The following is a 22426-nucleotide window of genomic DNA, read 5'->3' as shown; positions in this document are numbered from 1 at the left end:
CCTCTGAAGTTAGAGAGCATTGTGGAAATGCTTGAAATCACTCTCTCGAGAGATGATTTTGTTTAAATAGCCCACAGTTGCAGATGGCAGGGATCTCAAGATCTTTTCAGAGTTCACCTATATCAGAAATCTATAAAGCATTGCTACTATATTATTATTGAGTTATATTATTTTATTTAGGTCCATAAGCTGCTCCCACAACCCCAATATCTGAGTGTTTCTGTGGTTATCCATGCTCAGCAGGTCATTTCCTTTCATGTGGTCAGTTCTACCTCTCTGAGCTAAGGACAAGGTTATGCTGTTTTATTTCTCTGTTTGTTATGGGTAAGTGTACAAAGTGTAATTTCTGTGTACAGTCAATGTAACTATTCATTTTTCCTGTTCATTAATAAACCAATACTACTTTTCTATTTAAAAAAAAAAAAAGACTTTACTCCTTATGTTCCTTCCCACACCTGAATTCATAGTCATTTGAAAAATCACTAGTGCTTGCAGTGGAAAATTATGTAGTAAGAGTTATATTGTGAGACAAAATTTTGACTTCTAGATGGGACAGAAGCAAATAAGTTCTGAAGACATTAAAATTCATATTTCATGTTAAGTTTCCTTGGTTGCTAACACCATACAGGGAGAAAACAATCTGAAAATACACGTAAAGCATCAAAGTGTGTTTTTTTCATGAAGTATCTGTTCTGTATGTTTTCATATCAGCATTTCTATTAGAAATCCGTTGTGGGTTTCAGTTTAGTTATGAAAATGCATTACTGGAGAGTTTACTACCTTCTATTCTGGATTGCTCTCCTTGCCTCCAGAAAATTTATAATGGACAAGATGACCCTTACCTCAACACCAGTTACCAAAGAGTCAAGAATTAATGGATTCACGGAGATGCATCCGCTGAAGAATAAACATACTTATTTTGATGCTGTATCAGAGGGAACATCTTCCAATAAAAGTGAGGTTTTGATTTTGTTTTTGCTATTAACTTCACTAAGACACCAATTTCTTTACTCTGGCAATTCTTCAGATTGAAGTCAATAGGAGTCTTGCCCACAAGGTACTGTAGGATCAGGGAAATAAGGGCCTAATTTAAACTTCCAAACTGTAAGGTATTCAGTAGGGACTGAAATTGCATCCTCCATTCACCCCATCTGGTATTAAGACAAATACTGGAGTTAGAAAAAAATATTTTATATCCCTGTGTGCACTGTAACAACTGAGTAAGTTAGGAGTACAGTTTAAACCAGCCTTAGCTTTTAATTTAGTTGATGTTTGGAGTCATGTCCCACTGTCACTGTTTGTACTTTTATTTATATAGTAAATTATATCCAAAATCTAAAGCTGTACTTTTAGTTAGATTTCAGGTAGGGAAGGATATATCAGTCCTGTATTTCACGTGTTAAGCACTTACGAAACATCAATCTTTCCATCTGGCCTCTTGGTGGCACCAGTAACCTTGGTATTTAGTTTAAATTTGAGTCCTTGTTTCTGAAGGATGCGCTGAAAGTTTTTAGAGATCTCCATATCAATACCCATTCCACCAACATGGCCCAAGAACTCAACAGCTGTCACATCTGCACCAAGACGCTGCCAAACTGAACCCTGCAGTCAATACAATAAACCATTATTTTGTTTTTAAAAAGAAAAACACCTTTGAAAGAGAAACTGCAATCTTCCATGATTTAATATTTACTGCTTAGATTGTAGCTTCTACAAAATAGGGCAATGCATAGCATAACAAGGCCTTCGTTGGGGCACTACAATGGTGATAAACATGATATGTGCCCATAACTCCACCTGGAAATATGTATGTATTACATTGTTTATATGTATTACAGTCACAGGGACTGTGACCTTGTGGTGCTAGGTGCTGTACAAATTTGTAATAAAAAGTCAATCCTTATCCCAAAGATCTTATAGTCTAGGTCAGGGTCTCAAACATGCGGCCCATGGGCTGGAGTTATTTCCTGCAGCCCATCATAGGCGCCGACTCCACTGGCAGCCAAGCTCCCCTCCTCTCCCAGCACGCCGTGTCCCCACTCCTCTGCCCATCTCCCAGCACTTCCTGCTGCCAAACAGCTGTTTGGTGGCACTTAGGACTTTCCAGGTGGGAGGGGGTAGGAGTGGGGACACAGCGCGCTCAGGAGAGGAGGCAGAGAAAAGACAGGGCCGGGGCGAGGATTTAGGGAAGGGGTTGGAATTGGGGTGGGGAATGGGTGGGAAGAGGTGGGGCCTCATGGACTAGACAAGCAGTCTGAGGTATGAAGTTCTGCATGTATGATTCTTTGCTGTGAGTAGTTGGGAAGAATGTTTGTTAAAAGTAGCAAAGTATTTTGTATGAATAGTTACGTTAAAAAGTTCCTGCCATTACAGCTATGTTGATAGACTCTTAGTGTAGATCATCATCAGCGTTACTGACCACATAAGGAATAGTTACAGGTGTTTATATTTTACTAAAACCCCTCTTCACATTACAGTTTTAAAAAAGTTAATACACTGACTTTTAATAGCATACTATATTACTCTTCATTTTTGACTACTTTTGTATCGTTGTATGGAAAGGTTTCAGTGATGCAGCCCTCGGGCCAATGTACTAGTCCTCATGTGGCCCTCATGGTGATTTGACTCTGAGATCCCTTGTCTAGATCAATAAGATGCAAACGGTGTATGAAACAAACATGCAAAAGTTGGGGAACAGGAATGGTGAAGGGAGGACACACAATAACGTAAGCTCATTTCCATGCAGACTAGCTGTGCACACTACTTAGCTCACTAGTTGCCTTGGCAATAGAACTAAATGTTGTAAATAGATACCTATCAAAACAATGCCAGATAGCTTTAATTTTACTTAAGAGAACTCACTGTCCAAGTTACTGCCCCCAAAAAGTGCATAAGCAATTGCAAAAGCAAGAGCTATAACCATCATAATCACCCTTGCAAAAATCTACTTGTCCTAAGCAAGTCTCCCCCACTCCCACCAATACACTTCAGAGAGAAAGTAAAATATTGCTGGTTTTCCCCATTAAAATCAAGGTAAAAGGCTGGTGAGTAGATGTTGTGCCTGGGCTGGCCATGGCATAGTCTGACCAAATTTTCAAGATAGTTTTGTAGGGCCAAAGAATGTATTTTTAAAATATTAGATCTATGTGGGGATGGGCAGGGTACAGGGGGAGAAAGGAGACAGACCTAGAAGTGCTGCATGGCCTCTTTCAATCCCAAAATGTTACTCCATTGGTTATTAGCGATGATAAACATCCTATCAACAAGATTTCCTGATGTTAAATGCTGCAAGTGTGTTTATGCTTCTAAAGATGCTAAAATGACAGCCCTTTAGAGTAAAGTTCTCTATTAATGTACAGAGCCTGTTCAGCAGGGGCAACTGCAGTGCAAGCTTCCCCATAACACTGAACTGGGAGGGCTTTAGAAGCAAGAATGTACTTCACCCTTTATGCTCATCCAATCCTTCAACTCTCTGCTGAGACTGCCAACAAGTTACAGTAGTTTTAATAATGTGGACACTTGTCCACTGAGAACTAAACTACAACCTGGCTTTTCATACAGACTATCAATCAGCCATCAGATCATAACTCTTGCACACTGTCAATGTGGGATGATCTAACCAGTGACTTGGAGAGGAAATGCTCTCTCTCTCTCTCACATTAAAAATTCCCACAGCTATATCATCCCCTATTAAATACTAACACAATGTACAGATTAACATTTGCAATTCTGTGCCAAATGGTTACATCCTGTTTCTTTATCTACGAGAAGCAAAAGTTGTATGAATAAGCCTCTTACCAATTCCACACCAATGACTCCTGCACCAATTACAACCATCTTTTCAGGGACTTGTTTCAAGGATAGTGCACCAGTTGATGATACAATTGTGTCTTCATCAATCTAATAATGAACAAAGGAGAAAGCTTTTTACCTCCTCAAGGAGGAAGTTTACACAGATTTTCTGTATACTACATAAAAAATTCAAACTGTCTAAAGTAGCTATCTCACAGCAATAATTAATAAGCTACAGAAAATTGTTACTCAATAATGACAACCAGTAATAACACATAATGAAAAACACTGGACCATTAAAGGTCACTATTTAAATTATACCGTAATTCCAGGGAATGGAGAAACTTCTGAACCCGTGGCTATGAGGATATTCTTTGTATTGATAACCTGAGTACTACCATCCTCTTTGGATACTGTGACTTGGTTTTTGCCAGTTATTTTTCCAAATCCAGGCACATGTACAACCTTTACAAATGAGAATACAGAAAATACAAACTTTCACCATTTAAATTCATGCATAAATATTTTACAACCAAAATAACTTGAATCTCAATACATCTCTAATGAAGCATGAATTCTCCACTGATAAACTAACCTTGATATCACTACATTACAAACTGGAAAATAATGTGACACCCTTCTTTTAAGAAAAGGAAAAAATAACTAAATATAAAAATAGTGAACTGCACATAATCAAGTCTTCCGAAAAGTGAAGTGGTCAAATTCCATCATTGCTGATCATTCATTACCCATTCTAATTAATCTCTGAGGTGAAAAGTAGATAATAGAAAAGGAGAAATTTACCCAGAAAAATAATATGACGAACAGCTCAAACTAACCTTGTTCTGTTTAAACAAATGGGCAATTCCACCTGTCAAGGACTTCACTGCACCACTTTTCTGCTCCATCATCTTCTCTAAATTCAAGTGGATTCCTGTAACTATAATTTTTTAATACAGCTTTACTTTTCCCTTGTATTTCAGTGTCTTTATCCATCTCTTAACTTAAAAGTTATCTGAAAATAAATGAGTTCTGTACGTCACAGTAAGATATGCAGAATGACCCCCAGTAACTGGGCTAAAGACAGCATTCAGCCATCAAAATACAAAAAAATAACCTTATATTTTTCAAATATGGCTAGAGGCCAGTTCTATTTTGTTGCAGCAATAAATGAAACATTCTAAGTCACAATTATCCAAGAAGATGATTTCAAGGAATAGAAACAAGTCTCTAACATTTCAGTTGATTTTGGAAAACCTGCTAAGTTTTCTTACTACCTATTCAAGCAGTTAAAGTAGTCAAAGATTTGCATATTTAAAAGACACTGCGCGAAACCATACTTGTTTGCAATGCCACTAACTTGTACTGCATACTCACTTTCAATTCCTCTACTAGCAAAATCCTTTCCATGGGCCAAATGATACAGATGTGAGTTGTTCAGCAAAGCCTATCACACAGAAAAAAAGAATTCATTTAGTATGGAATCAGAGCATATCATATTAAAAACTTTCAAGCAGCTGAGATCACTGTTCATTCCCACATCAGCAGAAATTATTTTAGTGCTAGTTTTCAATAAACACTTTCTCCATTATCACTACGAAACCTTTATTCAAAGGACACAATTTCATTTTATGTAGTATATTTTATACAAGCCATTTTCCAAAAATTTTTCGCATTAAACACAGTTACAAAGTTAAACTGCAAGCAGATAGAGAGCAAAATTAAGACACAATTAAACGAGAGAAAGAAAAGCCAAATTCAAGCCTCATTTAACTCTGCTGACTTTAACAGAGTTAAAGCAGTCATGAATTTGGCCCAGTAGATTATCACTGAGAATTACAATAATATGGAGCTTCAAGACAGACACAATTAGGATGTTCCAGAGACAAAGAGCTGCAGAGGAAAATTGTCTTGTTCTCTGCCCTACCACGTAATATCACATCTGAGGGAAAATGAGGATGTAGGAAAACTTGGACGAGGAGCAGGAAACAGACCTAGTTCAAAAAATAAGTTATAATTGTCCTTCTGATACAATACTACTTCAGAGTTACAAACTCCTCGGTAATGGAGGTTGTTCGTAACTCTGAACAAAACATTATGGTTGTTCTTTTAAAAGTGTACAACTGAACACTGATTTAGTACAGCTTTGAAACATTACTATGCAGAAGAAAAATGCTGCTTTCCTTTTTTTTTTTTTTTTTTTAAAGTAGTTTACGTTTAACACAGTATTTGCCTCTCTTTTTTTCGTCTCTCCTGCTGCCTGATGGCATGCTCTGGTTCCAAATGAGGTGTGTGGTTGACTGGTCAGTTCGTAACTCTGGTGTTCATAACTCTGAGATTCTGCTGTAACAAGGACAATTCTAAACTGTACTCTGAAATGGAGAGCCAGAGGAGATGCATGAGGATGACGTGTTTGTACTTCAGTGAATCTGCAACAGGGCAAAGGAGCAAAAATCTGCAGAATGCCAGAGTCTAGGAAACTGGGACTATGGGAGGCTGCAAATGAACCTCAAAAATACATTATTATATTTGTGATAATACAGTTTATATATATATATTCTGAGTAAAACTACAGTTTGTCAGGCTGAGATAATCAGGTTTGTTTTTGTGAACCAGATAAATGTAAGCAGCGTCTATGTGCAAAACTAACTATATCAAACTGTTCTTTTTAATTTGTGAATACTTAGAAATTACTCTCCCGTCAGCAACACCTCTGTGTAAGTCTTCAGCAAGCAGAAAGGAAAAAAAATTTATGTCAGATAAGCCATGAACGAACACACACCAACACTTTTACTGTGATCGGGTTTTGGCAGAGAACTTAATAACTTACTATTGCCTTAATGAGTACGGACTATTCTCCCCTTTTATTAACAGACCTTTTTTCTCCTTGTTCAAAATAAACTGTGGATGACATCTAAGTTTAGCCGTGAGGTTCAAACAGCATGTACATAAAAAACCTTAAATGAGGATAAATTCAAGACATAAAAGAGTGAAAGCTCCTCAATCAGATCCCAAAGGTCATTTCCCAATACTATTCACCGCTAAACCTGATTTGCAACAGATGCCTGGAAAGGTTTTCACTACACTGTATAGAGTTAAGCTACTACCTTTATTAGAGACTGTTATGAAGAATGCTCAGCTGACTTACAAAATTAAAAAACAGATGCGCCAGTATTTATATTAGAATTCTTTTTCTACTAAACTTTAAATGCACTGAGCCCTTCTATGTACCTGTTTGCTCAGAAGCTAAGTATCACAAAGCAGTGCAAACTTTTGTTTAGATACTAATGGATCTCTTGCTATGAATGCATTACCATGGAGATTTAGTAAAAGCTTGAATTTGAAACAGTGAGAGACAGTTTATCATTATGTCTGTTATGTTATTCACTTGCATGCTGTGAGTGCAATTTGTAATGAAAAATATTGCACATGTTCTGAGTGTTGCAGTCAATCTGGTAGTTTGGATCCAGTACTACTTCCTATTCAGCACTCCTTATTACACAGGGCTGTGACAAATGGCCTCAGGAGAAGACCTACGGGCTGGGCATAAATCCCACTTCACAACTCTTACCCTATTTCTGTAAGTGGAGAAGCTAGGTGGCAACCACAGAGCTAACCATATAACTACAGCTAAGGCTACGATTTAATCACGGGTATTTTTAGTAAAAGTCATGGACAGGTCACGGGCAAGAAAAAAAAATCACGGACCATGACCTGTCCATGACTTGCATCATAAATACCCCTGATTGAATCTTTGGGGGGGGGGAAGAGAGGCAGGGGGGAAGCCCCAAAGGGGCCAGCAGCTGCTTGGGGGGGTGGGGGAAAGCAGCCCCAGGGGCCTGCTGCTGCTCTGGCCACCACTGGGGAGGGGAAAGCTGTGGAGGGTCCACTGCTGCTCCGACCACTGCTGGGGGGGGACGGGGGGACGAAACACAGCTGCTGCTCTGGCCACCCCTGGGACCGCTGCTCAGGCAGTCCCCGAGGCCAGCCACATTGGCTGCTGCTTGGGCAGTCCCCGGGGCCAGCTGCCTGGGGCCGCCAGAGCAGCAGTCAGTGTGGCTGGCTGCAGAGCCGCTCCAGCAGCGGCCGGTGTGATTGTCCCCGGGGCCAGCCACACTGGCCACTGCAGAAGTCATGGAGGTTGCATGAAGTCACAGAATCCCTGACAGACTCGGAGCCCTAACTATAGCTCCCAAGTGACAGATAAAATATAGCTTGCATTATGTGCTGCTCCCAAAGCCTCTCATCTTGAAGGATCTCCAAGTGCTTTAGAAACGTAAAAAGATAAATTCTATACAGGGATCACTTCATTCACCACTGAAATAACAGCTTTTTCAACAGCACAGAGCAACATTACTGCACCATAGCTTAAATCAGGAGCAAAGATTATTGTGTTCAACTGAAACTTCAAGGGGAATTTAAGTAAGTAAAATATAATTACCCAGATTGGAAATTTGTCCAAAACACCACTATTGATACCAGGAACGAAATGCGTATATTTAATGACTGGATGCGCTTAAGACCTTGGGTTTAAATTCCATCAAAAAAACAAAATCAAAACAAACCCCCGAGATATTCCTCCCAACCAAGTGGGCTTTGAAAGAATGGTTCAGATGGGAGGCTTGTAATGATGTTTTTTCTTTTTTAAGCAGACAAAGAAGTCAGAATGAGAAAACAGAAATAGTTACCAATGTGGCAAAGTATGTTATCAGATGACAGGAAATAACTTCACAAAGCAATTTTTTTCACAACAGAAAAGGAAAAAGACAAGTTAGTTTGTAAATCTATATAAAATATTTGTAAATACATTACAACAGACATGGGGCAATAGTAGCTGCAGTATCCCAATAGCAAATCATCTGAAATGGGAATTTTCCTTTCCAAGAACATCCCAAGATGACCATTACCACAGCCAACAACAACTTGAAAATAGACACTAAATGACTATGAACCGTAAATAGCTCACTCATTTACAAATGCAGCAACAGCATTATGACCATCTTTGACTTAATGCTGCATGCCCCTTCAGAATAAGCTCACTCATGCTAGAGGTTTAAAGAATTGATCATCTGGGGTAATCATAGTGTTTCTAGTATAAGAGACTTGATTGTGTTTAGTTGGTTAACGCCATAATCTTGTCAGCTCATTGGTGCTCTGAAATAAATCTGTTTCTCTCTCTTTGTGTTGCTATCCGTTCCCCTTCTTTTTCCATTCTAGTCAATGGAACTATGACAATTTACACCATCTGAGGATCTGCCCCCTGGTCTCTTCCCACTGCATCACTATTCAAAACCACAGTGAAAACATGATACAAATTAGATATAAATGCACACTTGCCTTGGAAGGAATACAGCCAACATTCAAACAGGTTCCACCCAACGTTTCATTTTTCTCCACACAAACAGTCTGGAATAGAAGAGGAGAAAACCCTTTTAGAGCAATACTACATTTTTATTTCCTAAAAGCAGATTTGAAAATCTCAATGAATACCAATGACAAAGGAAAATTACTCATCCTGTAATTCTACTTCTCACAAGATATTGTGTCAAGTATCAGAGGGGTAGCCGTGTTTGCTGCTTTTACAGATCCAGACTAAGAGTCCTGTGGCACCTTATAGACTAACGGACGTTTTGGAGCATGAGCTTTCATGGGTGAATACCCACTTCATCGGATCCATGATATTGTGCAGGATTCTCGTTTCCTGGGTTTAGTTGAAGACTGATTTGAACTCCGCTAGCTCTTCACTCTCTCTATTTTTTTAAAACAAATACTTTTTGAGCAATGATAGCAGGGTAACCCACTGTCACCATTTATACTTGTAAAGAAGTATAAACACTGCCTTCTCCCTTCAAGTGTTTCAATAAGTTATTTCAACTGAGCAGGAGTTGAAGCTCTCTGAAAGATACTTGCCTTGAATTAAATTGACATAGGATCAAAAAATGCCTCAGAATAATGAAAAACAAAGTGAAACAGGGAAAGACAAGTAAAAAGAGAATCTTTAACACTGAGGGGAATGGATTGGTCAGTAAATCTTGTCAAATGATCTGCTCCACCTTGAGAGAACAATTACAAGGCAAGTAACGTTTCCCTCTATAAAAATACCACCACCTTGTGGGATTCTCACTAAGAAGTTCTAGGGATATCCCAGAAGAAAAATGAAAATAAAGCTGCTCTGAGCAGCAATAGCAAGGCCAATGCCAACTGTTTAAACAGGGAGGAAGAAAGGATGGATAGAAGAAATCTCTCTCTTCAAAATCCATCATCAGACAACATACAAGTCTCCAGAAAGGCATCAGTCAGGAACAACACCCTGTGCAAAAATTGGCTAACAAAAAAGGGACACCTGGAAAGAAAACAAAACTTTTCTTGGAAACAAGAAATCTTGGCCTCTCTTCCTTGCAAAGAAGTTCTGGAGTGCACAGGGTTCAACATGGGAGTCCCTCATTTTGGGAGCTGTAAGTTTAACTCTGTCTGGAGGAGAATATCTGGGTGAAGTACTTCAACCATTTCCTTAAATTGCTCATTTTCTGCCAAAGCAAATGAGACGTTAGCATTAAAACTGCTAAAACAACGTTTAAGTTTAAGCCCCTTTCCCTTCCTATATAATAGCATAATCACTGATTGATCTTTTCCATTTTGGGTGTGAAGACCAAAACCACTCCTGAACCAAGCTAATGTTGAAGAGCTGCTGGAAAGCCCAGAACAGGGACTTACTGAAGCTACGTTTTGAAGCTAAAACTTTTATTCAGCTGCCTTCAAGACCATAGCAGCTACATTCAGCCCCACATTATTCATGGGCTGGTCCAAAACAGGATACAAATGCATGGTAACCCTTTTGAATAGGGCTTTCCAGGCCAAGATACCTCTAAGATATAGTCCTTGTAGATTCCTTGACCAGCTTCAGTTAGAAGTAGCTGTCTTGAACAGTTTCTGCAAGGATTGAGCAAGGGCAGGATTCTCCCCTCCAGACTCACTGTCTTGGTGCTTCTCCACAGTGATGTATTTGGTATCAGATGACTTTTCTGTCTCATCTGAATCCAAACAGCAGCTCTCATCAGCCTAACTGTCAACAAGCTCTTAGTCAGGTGACTGGAATTCACTCGGCAATCTTGTAATAAGTACTTTGATAAGAACCAGTGATGGCTGTGCCAGCGCATGAAGCGCCAGTGTCAAGGCCAGAATTTCTTGCATTGAGCACAGATTCTTCCAATCACCCTTCAAGCACATGAATGCAGGAGGGGCAATCCAACATCTTTTTGACTGCTGCCTTAAGGAGCTACTAGCTCCCTTCTGGCACCTCCTGCCTTTATCTCATGTGGAGACTGTCTCATCCAATGAGCCATTTTTCTAAGTACCATCAACTACAAGTGCCAAGGCCTCACCTTGTGCAACAAGAAGCCATTACTTACTGGAACCCTCTGCTTCAACCACAGCACATGCTGCTTCAAGGGCAAAGTCACCACACTGGTCTTAATGGGGATCAGGGCCTATGTCAATGCAGGTAGCACTAACACTCAATGTTGGGGTGCAATGGATTTGGCTGAATCAGGTTTTTGCTTTAAGAGCTTAAACTTCAAAGAACTCTGTTCCTCCTTGAGAGGAGTCTCCCACTGGATCACCTCAAGGAGGGCTTGAAACTCCACATGTTTCTTCAATGCTTAGTATGACGCATCCAAACATATTCAGTACCCCTGCACACCACAGATGAGTCTGAGGCAGACAATGCAGACTGATCAGGTTTGAAGGCTCCCTCCTTAGATGTCACACCTATGACACAACGCATCATGTATAAATGTCTCGAAGGAAACATTGGCCCAAAAGAGAAATAAGCATAGAGCCACAAAAAGAAATGTAGCATCAAAAGAATGGAACAGGAACTAGGGAGCCAAGTAGCCTTAAGGCTCCTAATAAAAGCTGTAGTGCTGAGCACTTTAATTCAGGTACTGGTGCGTCAATTCTGGGAAACACCAACAAACAAAAAACCTCAGTCATACCAGGGTACTGGCCACCAACACACAAAGGAAGGGTCAAGGCAACAGAACTATTTGCACTGAAGCACAGACAGGGGCCAAAGTGCTAGAGGCAATGGACTCTCATTTAGCACAATTGTACCAGACCTGCATAGAAAGCAAAAGGATATTAAAAGATCCCTAACAAGGCATCATTGAGATTCAAAAAAGCTGGCGCAATGGCCAGTGAACCATACGGTGCTGTAGGGATTGTGGTCACAAAAAGAACCTATCAGAACATTCAGAGGGCAGCATTTATACTTGGGTGGAGTTGGGACATGACAGCCAGTAGGGGCCTGGAAAATAATACTCTGCAACTACCACCCTCCAGGAGGTTAAAAAAAACAAACGCGCTTAAAACTAAGGGAGTTCCACCAGTAAAGCTATGTTCATGAAGTGAGAATCGTGCTGAGATGTGACACACTGACAATAGCCTGCAATCTCCTGAACAAACCTCACTGAATTAAGTTAAACCTTACTTAACTGTTGAACTAAGTTAAACCCCAGAGGTGGGGTGATGCCTGGCAAACTTATGAGCAGATGTGTAGGTTCTTTTGTTGTCTTAATATGTTTTCTCTCTAATGCTTTTTACCTTGAGAATGAAGTAGGCTTGCTTAGAAAGAACTGTGTGGTAACATCTACCCAGAGCAACCTCTGTTACCAATCTCTGAAGAGAAAGCAAGTAGGTCTATTTAGGCAGACCATCTTTACTGGGAAATACACAGTGAAAGCAGGGAACTGGGCAGAACTGGACATACCCTGGTCACAGGGGAGTGAGATGTGGGTCTCCATCCAAGAGAGGCAACAGCTGGGGAGCTAGAAACCTAAGAGTGGGTGCCCTTGCTGGACCACTGAGGGAAAATGTAGGGCAGTTGTTCTGAACTGTGATAATATCTTTAGAAAAATATATTTTCATATCTCAATATTTTCAAAAATTACTCTAGAAAACTCATTTACTTCCCATTGTTCAGAGAGTGAAACAGAGGTCACTTGAATCATCTGTCTAAATTACAAATAACTAGTACCCATTACATGAAAGCAGCTTTGTTCATAAAGGACATTCAAAGGAGGCAGAGGGAATAGCAAAAAGAACAAGCTCATGCATATAAGTTACACCTAGGATAATCTATATCTATAGTCTCATCTCCAACATTCAGTCCATGTATTTAATATAGCCATCTTTATTCATGTTCATAACAAACAGTACTTAACCAGTCACTCTGGTATTAAATAACTTTGGCTTCATTGCAGGGGCACATTTCCACTGCTCTTAACCACACTAATGAGTCTCTCTTTCCACCAATTTTTGTTTTTCAGAATAAACGAATGTGGTGATGAGTTCCAGGAAATCCTGCATTTACATATGAAAAGCGCTGCGTAAGACTTGGGTATTATTTTTATTGGTGTTCTCTCAGCCAATTTCACAGAATCTCTCAGCAGTTAGGCACTAAATTTGTTATTCATTCTGACCCTTTTTGGCAGATTGCTTAAAAGTTGCTTTTGATTAGAACCCAACAGTTTTATTTTTTGGGAGAAAACTACTTTTCCACTTGGCATTCTCTTTACTACTTTTATAAATATGCTTCCCTCTCCAATACAATTCATTGTATTTAAAATGTAGCTGTTTCACCTCATGTGACTACTGTTTACCATTGGTTTCCGTCTAATCTATAAATTCTAAATAAAAATTAAGCTAATTTGACGGCCCTCACGCTGAGTGACAAAAATCAACCATGACTTATTTTAATAATCACAGTTCAAAAGATACTAACAAACCAACATGAAAAATGGTGCCTCTACAGTCAGTGTCTGCTTAAGACAAAGTTAAGGACGTTAATCTACAGCAGGGTCTAGTGGATACAGCACTGGATTGGACATGGGAAACCTGGGTTCTAGTCACACTTCTGCCACGGGCTTTCGGGTCATCTTGGACAAGTCACTTCCCCCCTATCTGTGCCTCAGTTTTCACATCTGTAAAATGGGGGAAATGATACTGACCTCTGTAAACCGCTGAGCTCTAATGATGAAGAACACTATATAAGAACTAGTTATTACCATTAATCTGGAAATGAAATCAAGTTCTCACAGCGTGGGTGTCCCAAGCTACAAACAGCCCTGGGAAACCACAGCAGATGCTCCCATTTTGCCTGTTAGAAGGGCGAGCAAGCATGTGTGGACTATATAGGACCAGGGAGAGACTCAGTGAGAGGAAATCCCTGAGAATCTGAACAGACTGGTTCTATTTGGAAGGGCAGGTGACAGATGCCTGGGAGAGACAGTCTGCAGAGAGTGGAAAGCTCTGTAGGCCCTCCTTGGGAAGAGGGAGGAATTGGTTAGGAGACTATGTTTGGGAGCTGGAAGAAAGATGAAGCAGGGTAACAGCAACAGGAGCTTGTTGGCTGGGCCAGAGGGGTGGAGAGGCCTCAAGGCAAGAGCAGCAGCCATGAGGGATGCCTGCTGGCCGAAGTCTCAGGCTGAAAGCAGGGGAGCAGCAGAGGGGCTTACTCACTGACATCTTCAGGGCTAGGAGGGTGGACCCACATGAACCATGAGAGGGACAGGAGCAGGGATATTCCCCTAGAAAGGATGCTCCCAGCAAGGTGTTTCCCGCTGAGATGATCAGGCTTGCAATCCAGTTGAAAGGGCTGAGGTGGACTGCGCTGGAGAGTCGGGGCATGGTGGGGGCTGCCAAGGCAGTATGTTGCATGTACTCATTGGACTATGCTGGTGAAATCTGGATTATGGTGTTGGGGCTTATTTTGTTATGATTTATATGCATGAGACTTCTGTAATCCCTCCCCTTCCCCCGGCTATATTTATACTTGAGAAGACGCTTTGGATTATTTCGGGAGAGGCTGAAGAGAAACTGAGGCAGGTGTGCCTGTCAGAACACAGCCTGCATCAGGAGGGTGCTCCAACTCGGGGTTGCCCAGTGCCAGGGAACTTCATTTTTCCAGTGCTGCAAGAATTTATCTGGATTAGTGCTATATTACCCGGTTTATCCAGCACTAGTTCCCTCTTACCTTAAAGCCAAGTTGAGCTGCTTTGATAGCAGCAACATATCCTCCAGGCCCAGAACCAATAACTGTGATGTCAGCATCAGCTAAAAGAAAAAATACAAAACTTTAAAATGTTTTCAAGTTACTTTTCTTGCTATAATTTAGGTTTATTTTAGTTTTACTATAGGAATACCTAGCCTGCAACATTCTGAGATAGTTCCACACATTGACTACCCACAGATTGAGAGAGAATACATAGCTAGTTTTTAAAAATGATGGTGCTGTTCAGTTAATTTAGACAGGTAAATTTTGACTACTGAAAATAACCTCCTGAATCAAAAAATAGAATGGTTCAGGGGCACTGACTCCTCTTACAGATTTGAGAACAAAAGCATTGTGAATTGAGGTAAAGGGACTGAATTGTGGTCTGACCTGCACTCCTTGCATCTACTCTGGGATTGCATATGCTATAAATCTTTGTAGAATTTGGACAAAGGTATCTGTAGTTATGTTTAACTGCCTTTGAAAAAACTGTTACAAGAAAGGTCTTGAACGTGTCATGTGGCATTATTACAGATATTAAAAAAATAAGGAAAATGCTGATAGACTAATATTACACCTTTACATTGTCCTGTGCGAGAACAGGGTTAGGTTACTCATCTCATGCTCAACAATCAAGAGAAACTGGGACTGAAGCAGAGTCTATATATTTAGCTCCCAGACCATAGAAAGATTAACTTGTGATCCACAAAAGCAACCCTTCCACATCATTTGTGCAATGTAAGAAAAATGGCATATCTGATTATTTTAACCTCCAACAATAATGTTGTATAAATTATTAGTATAGTCAATCCAATCCAATGCATGCTGTCACCTGATATCTATGCTGTAGAACAGGGGTTCTCAAACAGGGGGTCACAAGGTTATTACATGGGGGTTGTGTGCAGACAGCCTCCACTCCCAAACCCTGCTTTACCTCCAGCATTCATAATAGTGTTAAATATAAAAAAAAAATGTGTTTTTTAATCTATAAGGGGGTCGCATTCAGAGGCTTGCTATGTGAAAGGGGTCACCAATACCAAAGTTTGAGAACCACTCATACCATCAACCAGGATGGTACAATTGTCTCCACATGGATGGGCTCTTGTGGCTGCAGAATCACTTGTAAGATTGGGGCCTCAATTTGAAATACAACTGTCTCCTGAAAGCTATTTTACAGCAATCAAAATTTACCTTGATCAGCATAGCTCCTCAGCGACACTGCACAAATCCCCTGTAGGCCATGATGGATTCGACTAAAATGGCTTCTCTAGAGAGGGAAAAAAACAAAAGTTTAACTTTCTCCATAAAGAAAATAACTGTATAAGAATCAGCAACTTCTCACAATCTGTTTCATTAGAAAATCCAGCTACATTACATAGACTAAAAAAAACGGTAGCAGAAGTAAGTTCAGTGGATAGCGCACTGCTCTGGGATACGGAAAACCTAGCTCTGCCACTAATCTGCTGTGCTTCCCACAGCAAATCATTTCATCTTTCTGTACCTCTATTTCCATTCTAACCTTTATTATGTCCACTTAGATTCTAAGATCTTCAGGGCAGGAACTGTCTCTTACCACATGCATGCATAGCATCTAACACACAAGAGTCAAAACCTGTTTCACAGCACAAACCAGCTACTAACTGCTAGGATCAGGAAGAAACAACCCTTATTATCCTGTAACTGTTAACTACATGGTATCTTGCAACTTCCTCTGAGCATATGATACTGATCGCTGTTGGAGAAGAACTCCAGACTAGATGTGCAACTGGTATTGTAATTCCTATGGAAAACAAAACCTATATAAATACATTTCCCATATGTGGCTTTGAACACTCTACTAATATGCTGTACTCCTTTCCCTATCCTCTGCCCTTATATTGTGAGCGCCTCAGAGCAGGGATTGTCCTTTTCTTTTAGGAAAGCTACTATACAGTAGACATTATCAGATAGTAAATAATGGCAGCACAGATTACAAAACCCCATTCAAACTTTTCTGTGGAAGGACTGTGGGGCAATCCAATAATAGACCATCTTATTGCTCAATTTTACAGTTACTTCCCGAATGGGAAACAGGTAGGGAACAGGCATTTTATCCCTTATCCACAGTTCAGTTGTCTAAGAGGATAAACAACATTTCATCTTATCTCACTCACTCACCGTTCCTATAAATATGAGCAGAGGGTAAGACAGGCTTTGGTTTAAACCTAGGGATAATTACGAAGAGTGTATTCAGGGAAAGCAACAAAACAAAATCTAGGGCTGTCAAGCAATTAAAAAAATTAATCAAAGAATACCATGTATTTAAATATTTCTGGATGTTTTCTACATTTTCAAATATATTGATTTCAATTATAACGGAGTGTACAGTGCTCACTTTATATTTATTTTTGATGACAAATATTTCCACTGAAAAAAACAAAATAGTATTCTTCAATTCACCTAATACAAGTACCCTAGTGCAATCTCTAGCATGAAAGTTGAACTTACAAATGTAGAATTACGTACAAAATAATAACTGTATTAAAAAAAATACAAAACCGTAAAACTTTAGAGCCTGCAAGTCCACTCAGTCCTACTTCTTGTTCAGCCAGTCACTCAGACAAACAAGTCTGGTTACAATTTACAACAGATAATGCTGCCTGCTTCTTGTTTATTTCACCTGAAAGTGAGAACAGGTGTCCCCATGGCACTCTTGCAGCTGGCATCGCAAGATATTTACGTGCCAGATGCACTAAAGATTCATATGTCCCTTCATGCTTCAATCACCATCCCAGAGGACATGCAATAAAAGTCTTGGGTAATAAAACCAATAGGCCCATACAATAGCCTTAAGAGTTATTATGGAGCTGGCTGATGAAGAAGGGCTCAAACAACAGGCTATATCGGGGTGGCAAAACATGGCTTGCGAGCCACATGCTCTTTTACGGTTAAAGTGCGGCTTGCAGAGACCCCACCCCTACACGCTCTCCTGTTCAACACTACCAGACTTGGACAGGGAGCTCGGGACCTATACCTTGAAAAGTGTGGGGATATTCATGAAAACCCTTTTTCCTGGTTTTGCCTGAAAACCAGCAGCTCTGTCAAGGACTCAGTTCTTGGGAGCAGATCTACTTTATTAAAGAGGAAAGGTAACCCATAAAAAGTGTAGACCTAGGATTGCGTTTTATGCTTTGTTGTGTGTGTGTAACCAATAGTTTCCACTTTTCTTTTCTCAGTATGACAAATCGTAGTCTTTGTTAATAAATGTGATTGTTTTCACTATAAATATATGTCAGTGCTGTAATGTTACAAAGGACCTGATCCTGAGTTGTACCAGTCAAGCCATGTGTACATGTCTCTTTGGGGACAGCTTACCTGGTAATTACTGTGAGTGTCCAGTGTCCTGGTTACTGCAGGGAGCACTGAGGGAGGGGGAGGGGAGGTAGAGAGAGTTGGTGTATACCTAGCACTAACTTGCACAGAAAGGGTTAGGTCTGCATAGACCTGGAAGTAAGTGCTTGTGGCCCTAGAGGCTGTTGGTTTCAGGGAGCTAAGCCACAGCAGGCATAGACAAGACTGCTTCACACTAAGGGCAGGTAGTGGTGAGATGCCTTACAACCTTGGCTAACCCTGGAGCATGTCACACTGTGCCTCTTCCCACCAATGCTCTGAGCTGCGTAGAGGGGATCTTGGTGCCTGTTGTTTGTGCCCCACTTCTCAATGCCCTGAGATTCTCCCCTTCCCCCGTTTGTTCTCCTGTGTGCTGGCCCCAAGTTGTCTTCATATTCTCACACTGACTTGGAAAGCAAATGTAGCTCACACTGTGTTGATTTTACTATGCTTAATCTACATATCGTATGATTTTAGGCAGACGTGACTCTACATCCATGATTATACATCCGTTTGTCTGGCAAAACCAGTTTTTCACCTCTGCTGGGGAGTAACACCTTGACATCAACCATGAAACGTTCTATAAATACGGTGACAGCAAGGTGTTAGGTGTACTGAGTCTGGCAGCCCTGATAAGAGTTGCTGTTGTTACAGAACAGTGAGCCCTTTGCCAGTTGGCACCCAAGGGGCTCTTAGGGTCACACACAAGCAGCAGGCACCAAGGGGGCCCCTGCCCAGCTCAGGCTATGAGGGAACAGGAACCGAGACCCCCTCTGCCCAGCTCAGGTTACGGGGGAACAGGGACGGAGACTCCCTCTGCCCAGCTCAGGGGATGGGGGAAACGGGGGAAGGGGGAGGATGGGGACCGAAATCTCTTCTACCTAGCTCAGGGGATGGGGGGACACCGAGACCCCCCTCCCGCCCAGCTCAGGGGATGGGGGGACACCGAGACCCCCCTCCCGCCCGGCTCAGGGGATGGGGGAAACAGGGGGAGGGGGGAAGGGGAGGATGGGGACCGAAATCTCTTCTACCTAGCTCAAGGAATGGGGGGACACCGGGACCCCCCCCGCCCGGCCCAGGGGATGGGGGGACACCGGGACCCCCCCCGCCCGGCTCAGGGGATGGGGGGGGCACGGGGACCCCCCCCGCCCGGCTCAGGGGATGGGGGGGGCACGGGGACCCCCCCCGCCCGGCTCAGGGGATGGGGGGGACACCGGGACACCGAGACCCCCCCGCCCGGCTCCGGGGTGGGGGGGGACACCGGGACCCCCCCCGGCCCGGCTCAGGGGATGGGGGGGGACACCGGGACCCCCCCCCGGCCCGGCTCAGGGGATGGGGGGGGACACCGGGACCCCCCCCCCGGCCCGGCTCAGGGGATGGGGGGGGACACCGGGACCCCCCCCCGGCCCGGCTCAGGGGATGGGGGGGACACCGGGACCCCCCCCCGGCCCGGCTCAGGGGATGGGGGGGGACACCGGGACCCCCCCCCGCCCGGCTCAGGGGACGGGGGGGGACACGCAGCACAAGCTGAGGGGAGGGGTCACAGAGCAGGCTGCAGCCCCCGCCCCCCCGAGCTCGGAGCTAGACGGGGGTCTCCACGTCCGCACCTGGTGGCCCGGCCCCGGCGGAAGGTCGGTGCCCGCTGGCCCGGCCCAAGGCCCGGAGCGGACTAGAGGGTCGCGCCCCCCCCGCTCCCGGGCCGAGTCTGCGCCCCAGGCCCAAGCCGGGCCTGCAGGGCCCAGCGCCGCTCCCCGCGCCCGCGCTGGCCGGGCCGCTACCTGGGCGAGCCCGCAGCAGACCCGGCTCCAGCTCTGCATTTTCCGGCCGCCTCAGCGTTAACCTCGCGTCCGAGCGCCTCGTCCCTGGCAGCCGCGCCTCCAAGGTCTCCACGGACTCGCGCAGGCGCACTGGGCCCGGCGAGGGGGCGATGACGCTGTGACTGAGCGGCGTCGCCTGAGCCCCACGCAAGGGCGCAACACTGACCCCTGGCGGAGGCGGCCTGCTGGCGCAGCTCGTTGGCAGGGCCCGCCACAGTGGGCGTGGCTATGTAGATACGCCTCTTAAAGCTACAGAGCCTAGAAATTTTAGACGCGGCCTAGAGAAGGCCCCACCCTGCCTCCAGGGCCCAGTGCAGCGTGATGTCCAACAACTAGCGCTCCCTGGCCCCGGAGGCCTAGGGCTCTCCAGATTTCATTGGGCAATTCCTCCTCTCTTGCCAGCACGCCTGTATTACAGATGTGTTTCGTGCAATATTGTAGCAGGACATCATCCTGACAATGTCCGGAAGGGGATATGTGGGTTCTGAAGCAACATCGCAATGGGGTGATGTTTTAGAAACATCATGTTGAGTTTTTTACCCATGTAGTGTGAGGACATCAACCATGGTTTGTCTGATATTTAATTGTACTGATTCCTTCCAGTTACGTACAGGTGCACAATGTGTCCTCGGAAATCTCTGGGATATTGTAGCACAGAACTGCCATGTGCCTCAGCAATAAATCAGCAAGACCAGAGAGATGTTTGTCAGAATAGAGTGTCCAGTGCTGAAATCTTGACCCATAAAGATGTTATGATTGATAACTAGCCCAAATATAGAAAAATGACATTTTCTGGCTCTTGCCTTTGTTCCATAGAAGTAGTCTATGTTAAAGACAAAATGTAAAACTTGCTGACTTTCCTTCACTCTTCTATTTGAAAATTAGAAACTTTCTTTCTCTAGGCTTGCCAAATCACATGAGAACAAACAGAACCAGAGCAGTTAACATTGCCTCAAAGTGTTAAAGGAAAAGTATACTGAAATCTTGATTAATTACAAATTCAAACAGACATACAGAATAAAAAATGGATGGAAAAGCAACAAGTTGAAGTATCAGAGAAGGGATGGTTACACATTGCAAGTATGTCTCGCAGAATACTACACTGTCCAATTTAAAAAAGACCCAGTAGCAAATCCTCTTTAGGTGGCGCTTCATATAATATATAGAGATATAGCTATCTCATAGTTGGGACCCTCCTTCCAGATGGTGCTGGGGTTACCTCTCGCACTGAGGTTGCCTCTCCAGGGGAGGGATGGTTACACATTGCAAGTATGTCTCGCAGAATACTACACTGTCCAATTTAAAAAAGACCCAGTAGCAAATCCTCTTTAGGTGGCGCTTCATATAATATATAGAGATATAGCTATCTCATAGTTGGGACCCTCCTTCCAGATGGTGCTGGGGTTACCTCTCGCACTGAGGTTGCCTCTCCAGGGGAGGGAACTCGAGTTTCTAGGAAAAGGCAGGTGTTAGTAATGGGAGATTCGATTATTAGAAATGTAGATAGCTGGGTCTGTGATGACCGGGAGAACCGTATGGTGACTTGCCTGCCTGGTGCGAAGGTTGCGGATCTCTCGAGGCATCTAGATAGACTTATGTGTAGTGCTGGGGAGGAGCCGGTGGTCGTGGTACATGTAGGTACCAATGACATAGGGAAGGGTAGGAGAGATGTCCTGGAAGCCAAATTTAGGCTGCTAGGGAAGAGACTGAAATCCAGGACCTCTATGGTGGCATTTTCAGAAATGCTCCCAGTTCCACGCGCAGGGCCAGGTAGGCAGGCAGAGCTTCAGAGTCTCAATGCGTGGATGAGACGATGGTGTAGAGAGGAGGGGTTCACGTTCATTAGGAACTGGGGAAACTTCTGGGATGGGAGGAGCCTATACAGGAGAGATGGGCTCCACCTAAACCAAAGTGGAACCAGACTGCTGGCACTAAACATTAAAAAGGTTGTAGAGCAGTTTTTAAACTAGGAGATGGGGGAAAGCCGACTGCTGCAGAGGAGAGTGTGGATCGGACTCAGACTTCTCTTAGGGGAGAGTCTGATGATAGAGAATCTCCAGGTTATAGTCAGGAGCAGAGGAATGAGAAGTATAATGTAAGGGCTGGATCAGATGATAAACAGTCACATAAAAAAGAATCTGGCACATCAGAAAAAGGTAGGCTAATAAACAGGGACAAGTTTTTAAAGTGCTTGTACACAAATGCCAGAAGTCTAAATAATAAGATGGGTGAACTAGAGTGTCTTGTGATAAAGGAGGATATAGATATAATGGGCATCACAGAAACCTGGTGGACTGAGAGCAATCAATGGGACACAATCATTCCGGGGTACAAAATATATCGGAAGGACAGAACAGGCCGTGCAGGGGAAGGAGTGGCACTATATGTTAAAGAAAGT

At 42.9% G+C, this 22426-nt stretch overlaps 1 protein-coding gene across 2 annotated transcripts in view; it reads right to left on the bottom strand.

Moving 5' to 3' along the window:
• The window catches only part of DLD (dihydrolipoamide dehydrogenase), a 39086-nt gene extending 18905 nt beyond the window's left edge, over window positions 1-20181 (bottom strand). For both annotated transcript variants that reach the window (XM_045030380.1, XM_045030371.1), the window contains exons 1-9: window positions 19990-20181; window positions 16034-16109; window positions 14825-14904; window positions 9130-9198; window positions 5170-5239; window positions 4632-4732; window positions 4114-4257; window positions 3799-3900; window positions 1412-1602 (exon numbers count right to left, since the gene is read on the bottom strand). In XM_045030380.1, the coding sequence (XP_044886315.1) occupies window positions 1412-1602; window positions 3799-3900; window positions 4114-4257; window positions 4632-4732; window positions 5170-5239; window positions 9130-9198; window positions 14825-14904; window positions 16034-16109; window positions 19990-20028 (872 nt within the window). In that variant the 5' untranslated portion in view covers window positions 20029-20181. The remainder of the gene's footprint in view (window positions 1-1411; window positions 1603-3798; window positions 3901-4113; window positions 4258-4631; window positions 4733-5169; window positions 5240-9129; window positions 9199-14824; window positions 14905-16033; window positions 16110-19989) is intronic.
• Between the last annotated feature and the right edge of the window lie 2245 nt (window positions 20182-22426).

Source organism: Mauremys mutica, chromosome 1 (assembly GCF_020497125.1).
Source record: "Mauremys mutica isolate MM-2020 ecotype Southern chromosome 1, ASM2049712v1, whole genome shotgun sequence".
Taxonomy (NCBI): domain Eukaryota; kingdom Metazoa; phylum Chordata; order Testudines; family Geoemydidae; genus Mauremys; species Mauremys mutica.
This window is presented reverse-complemented; position numbering and strand designations above follow the sequence as displayed.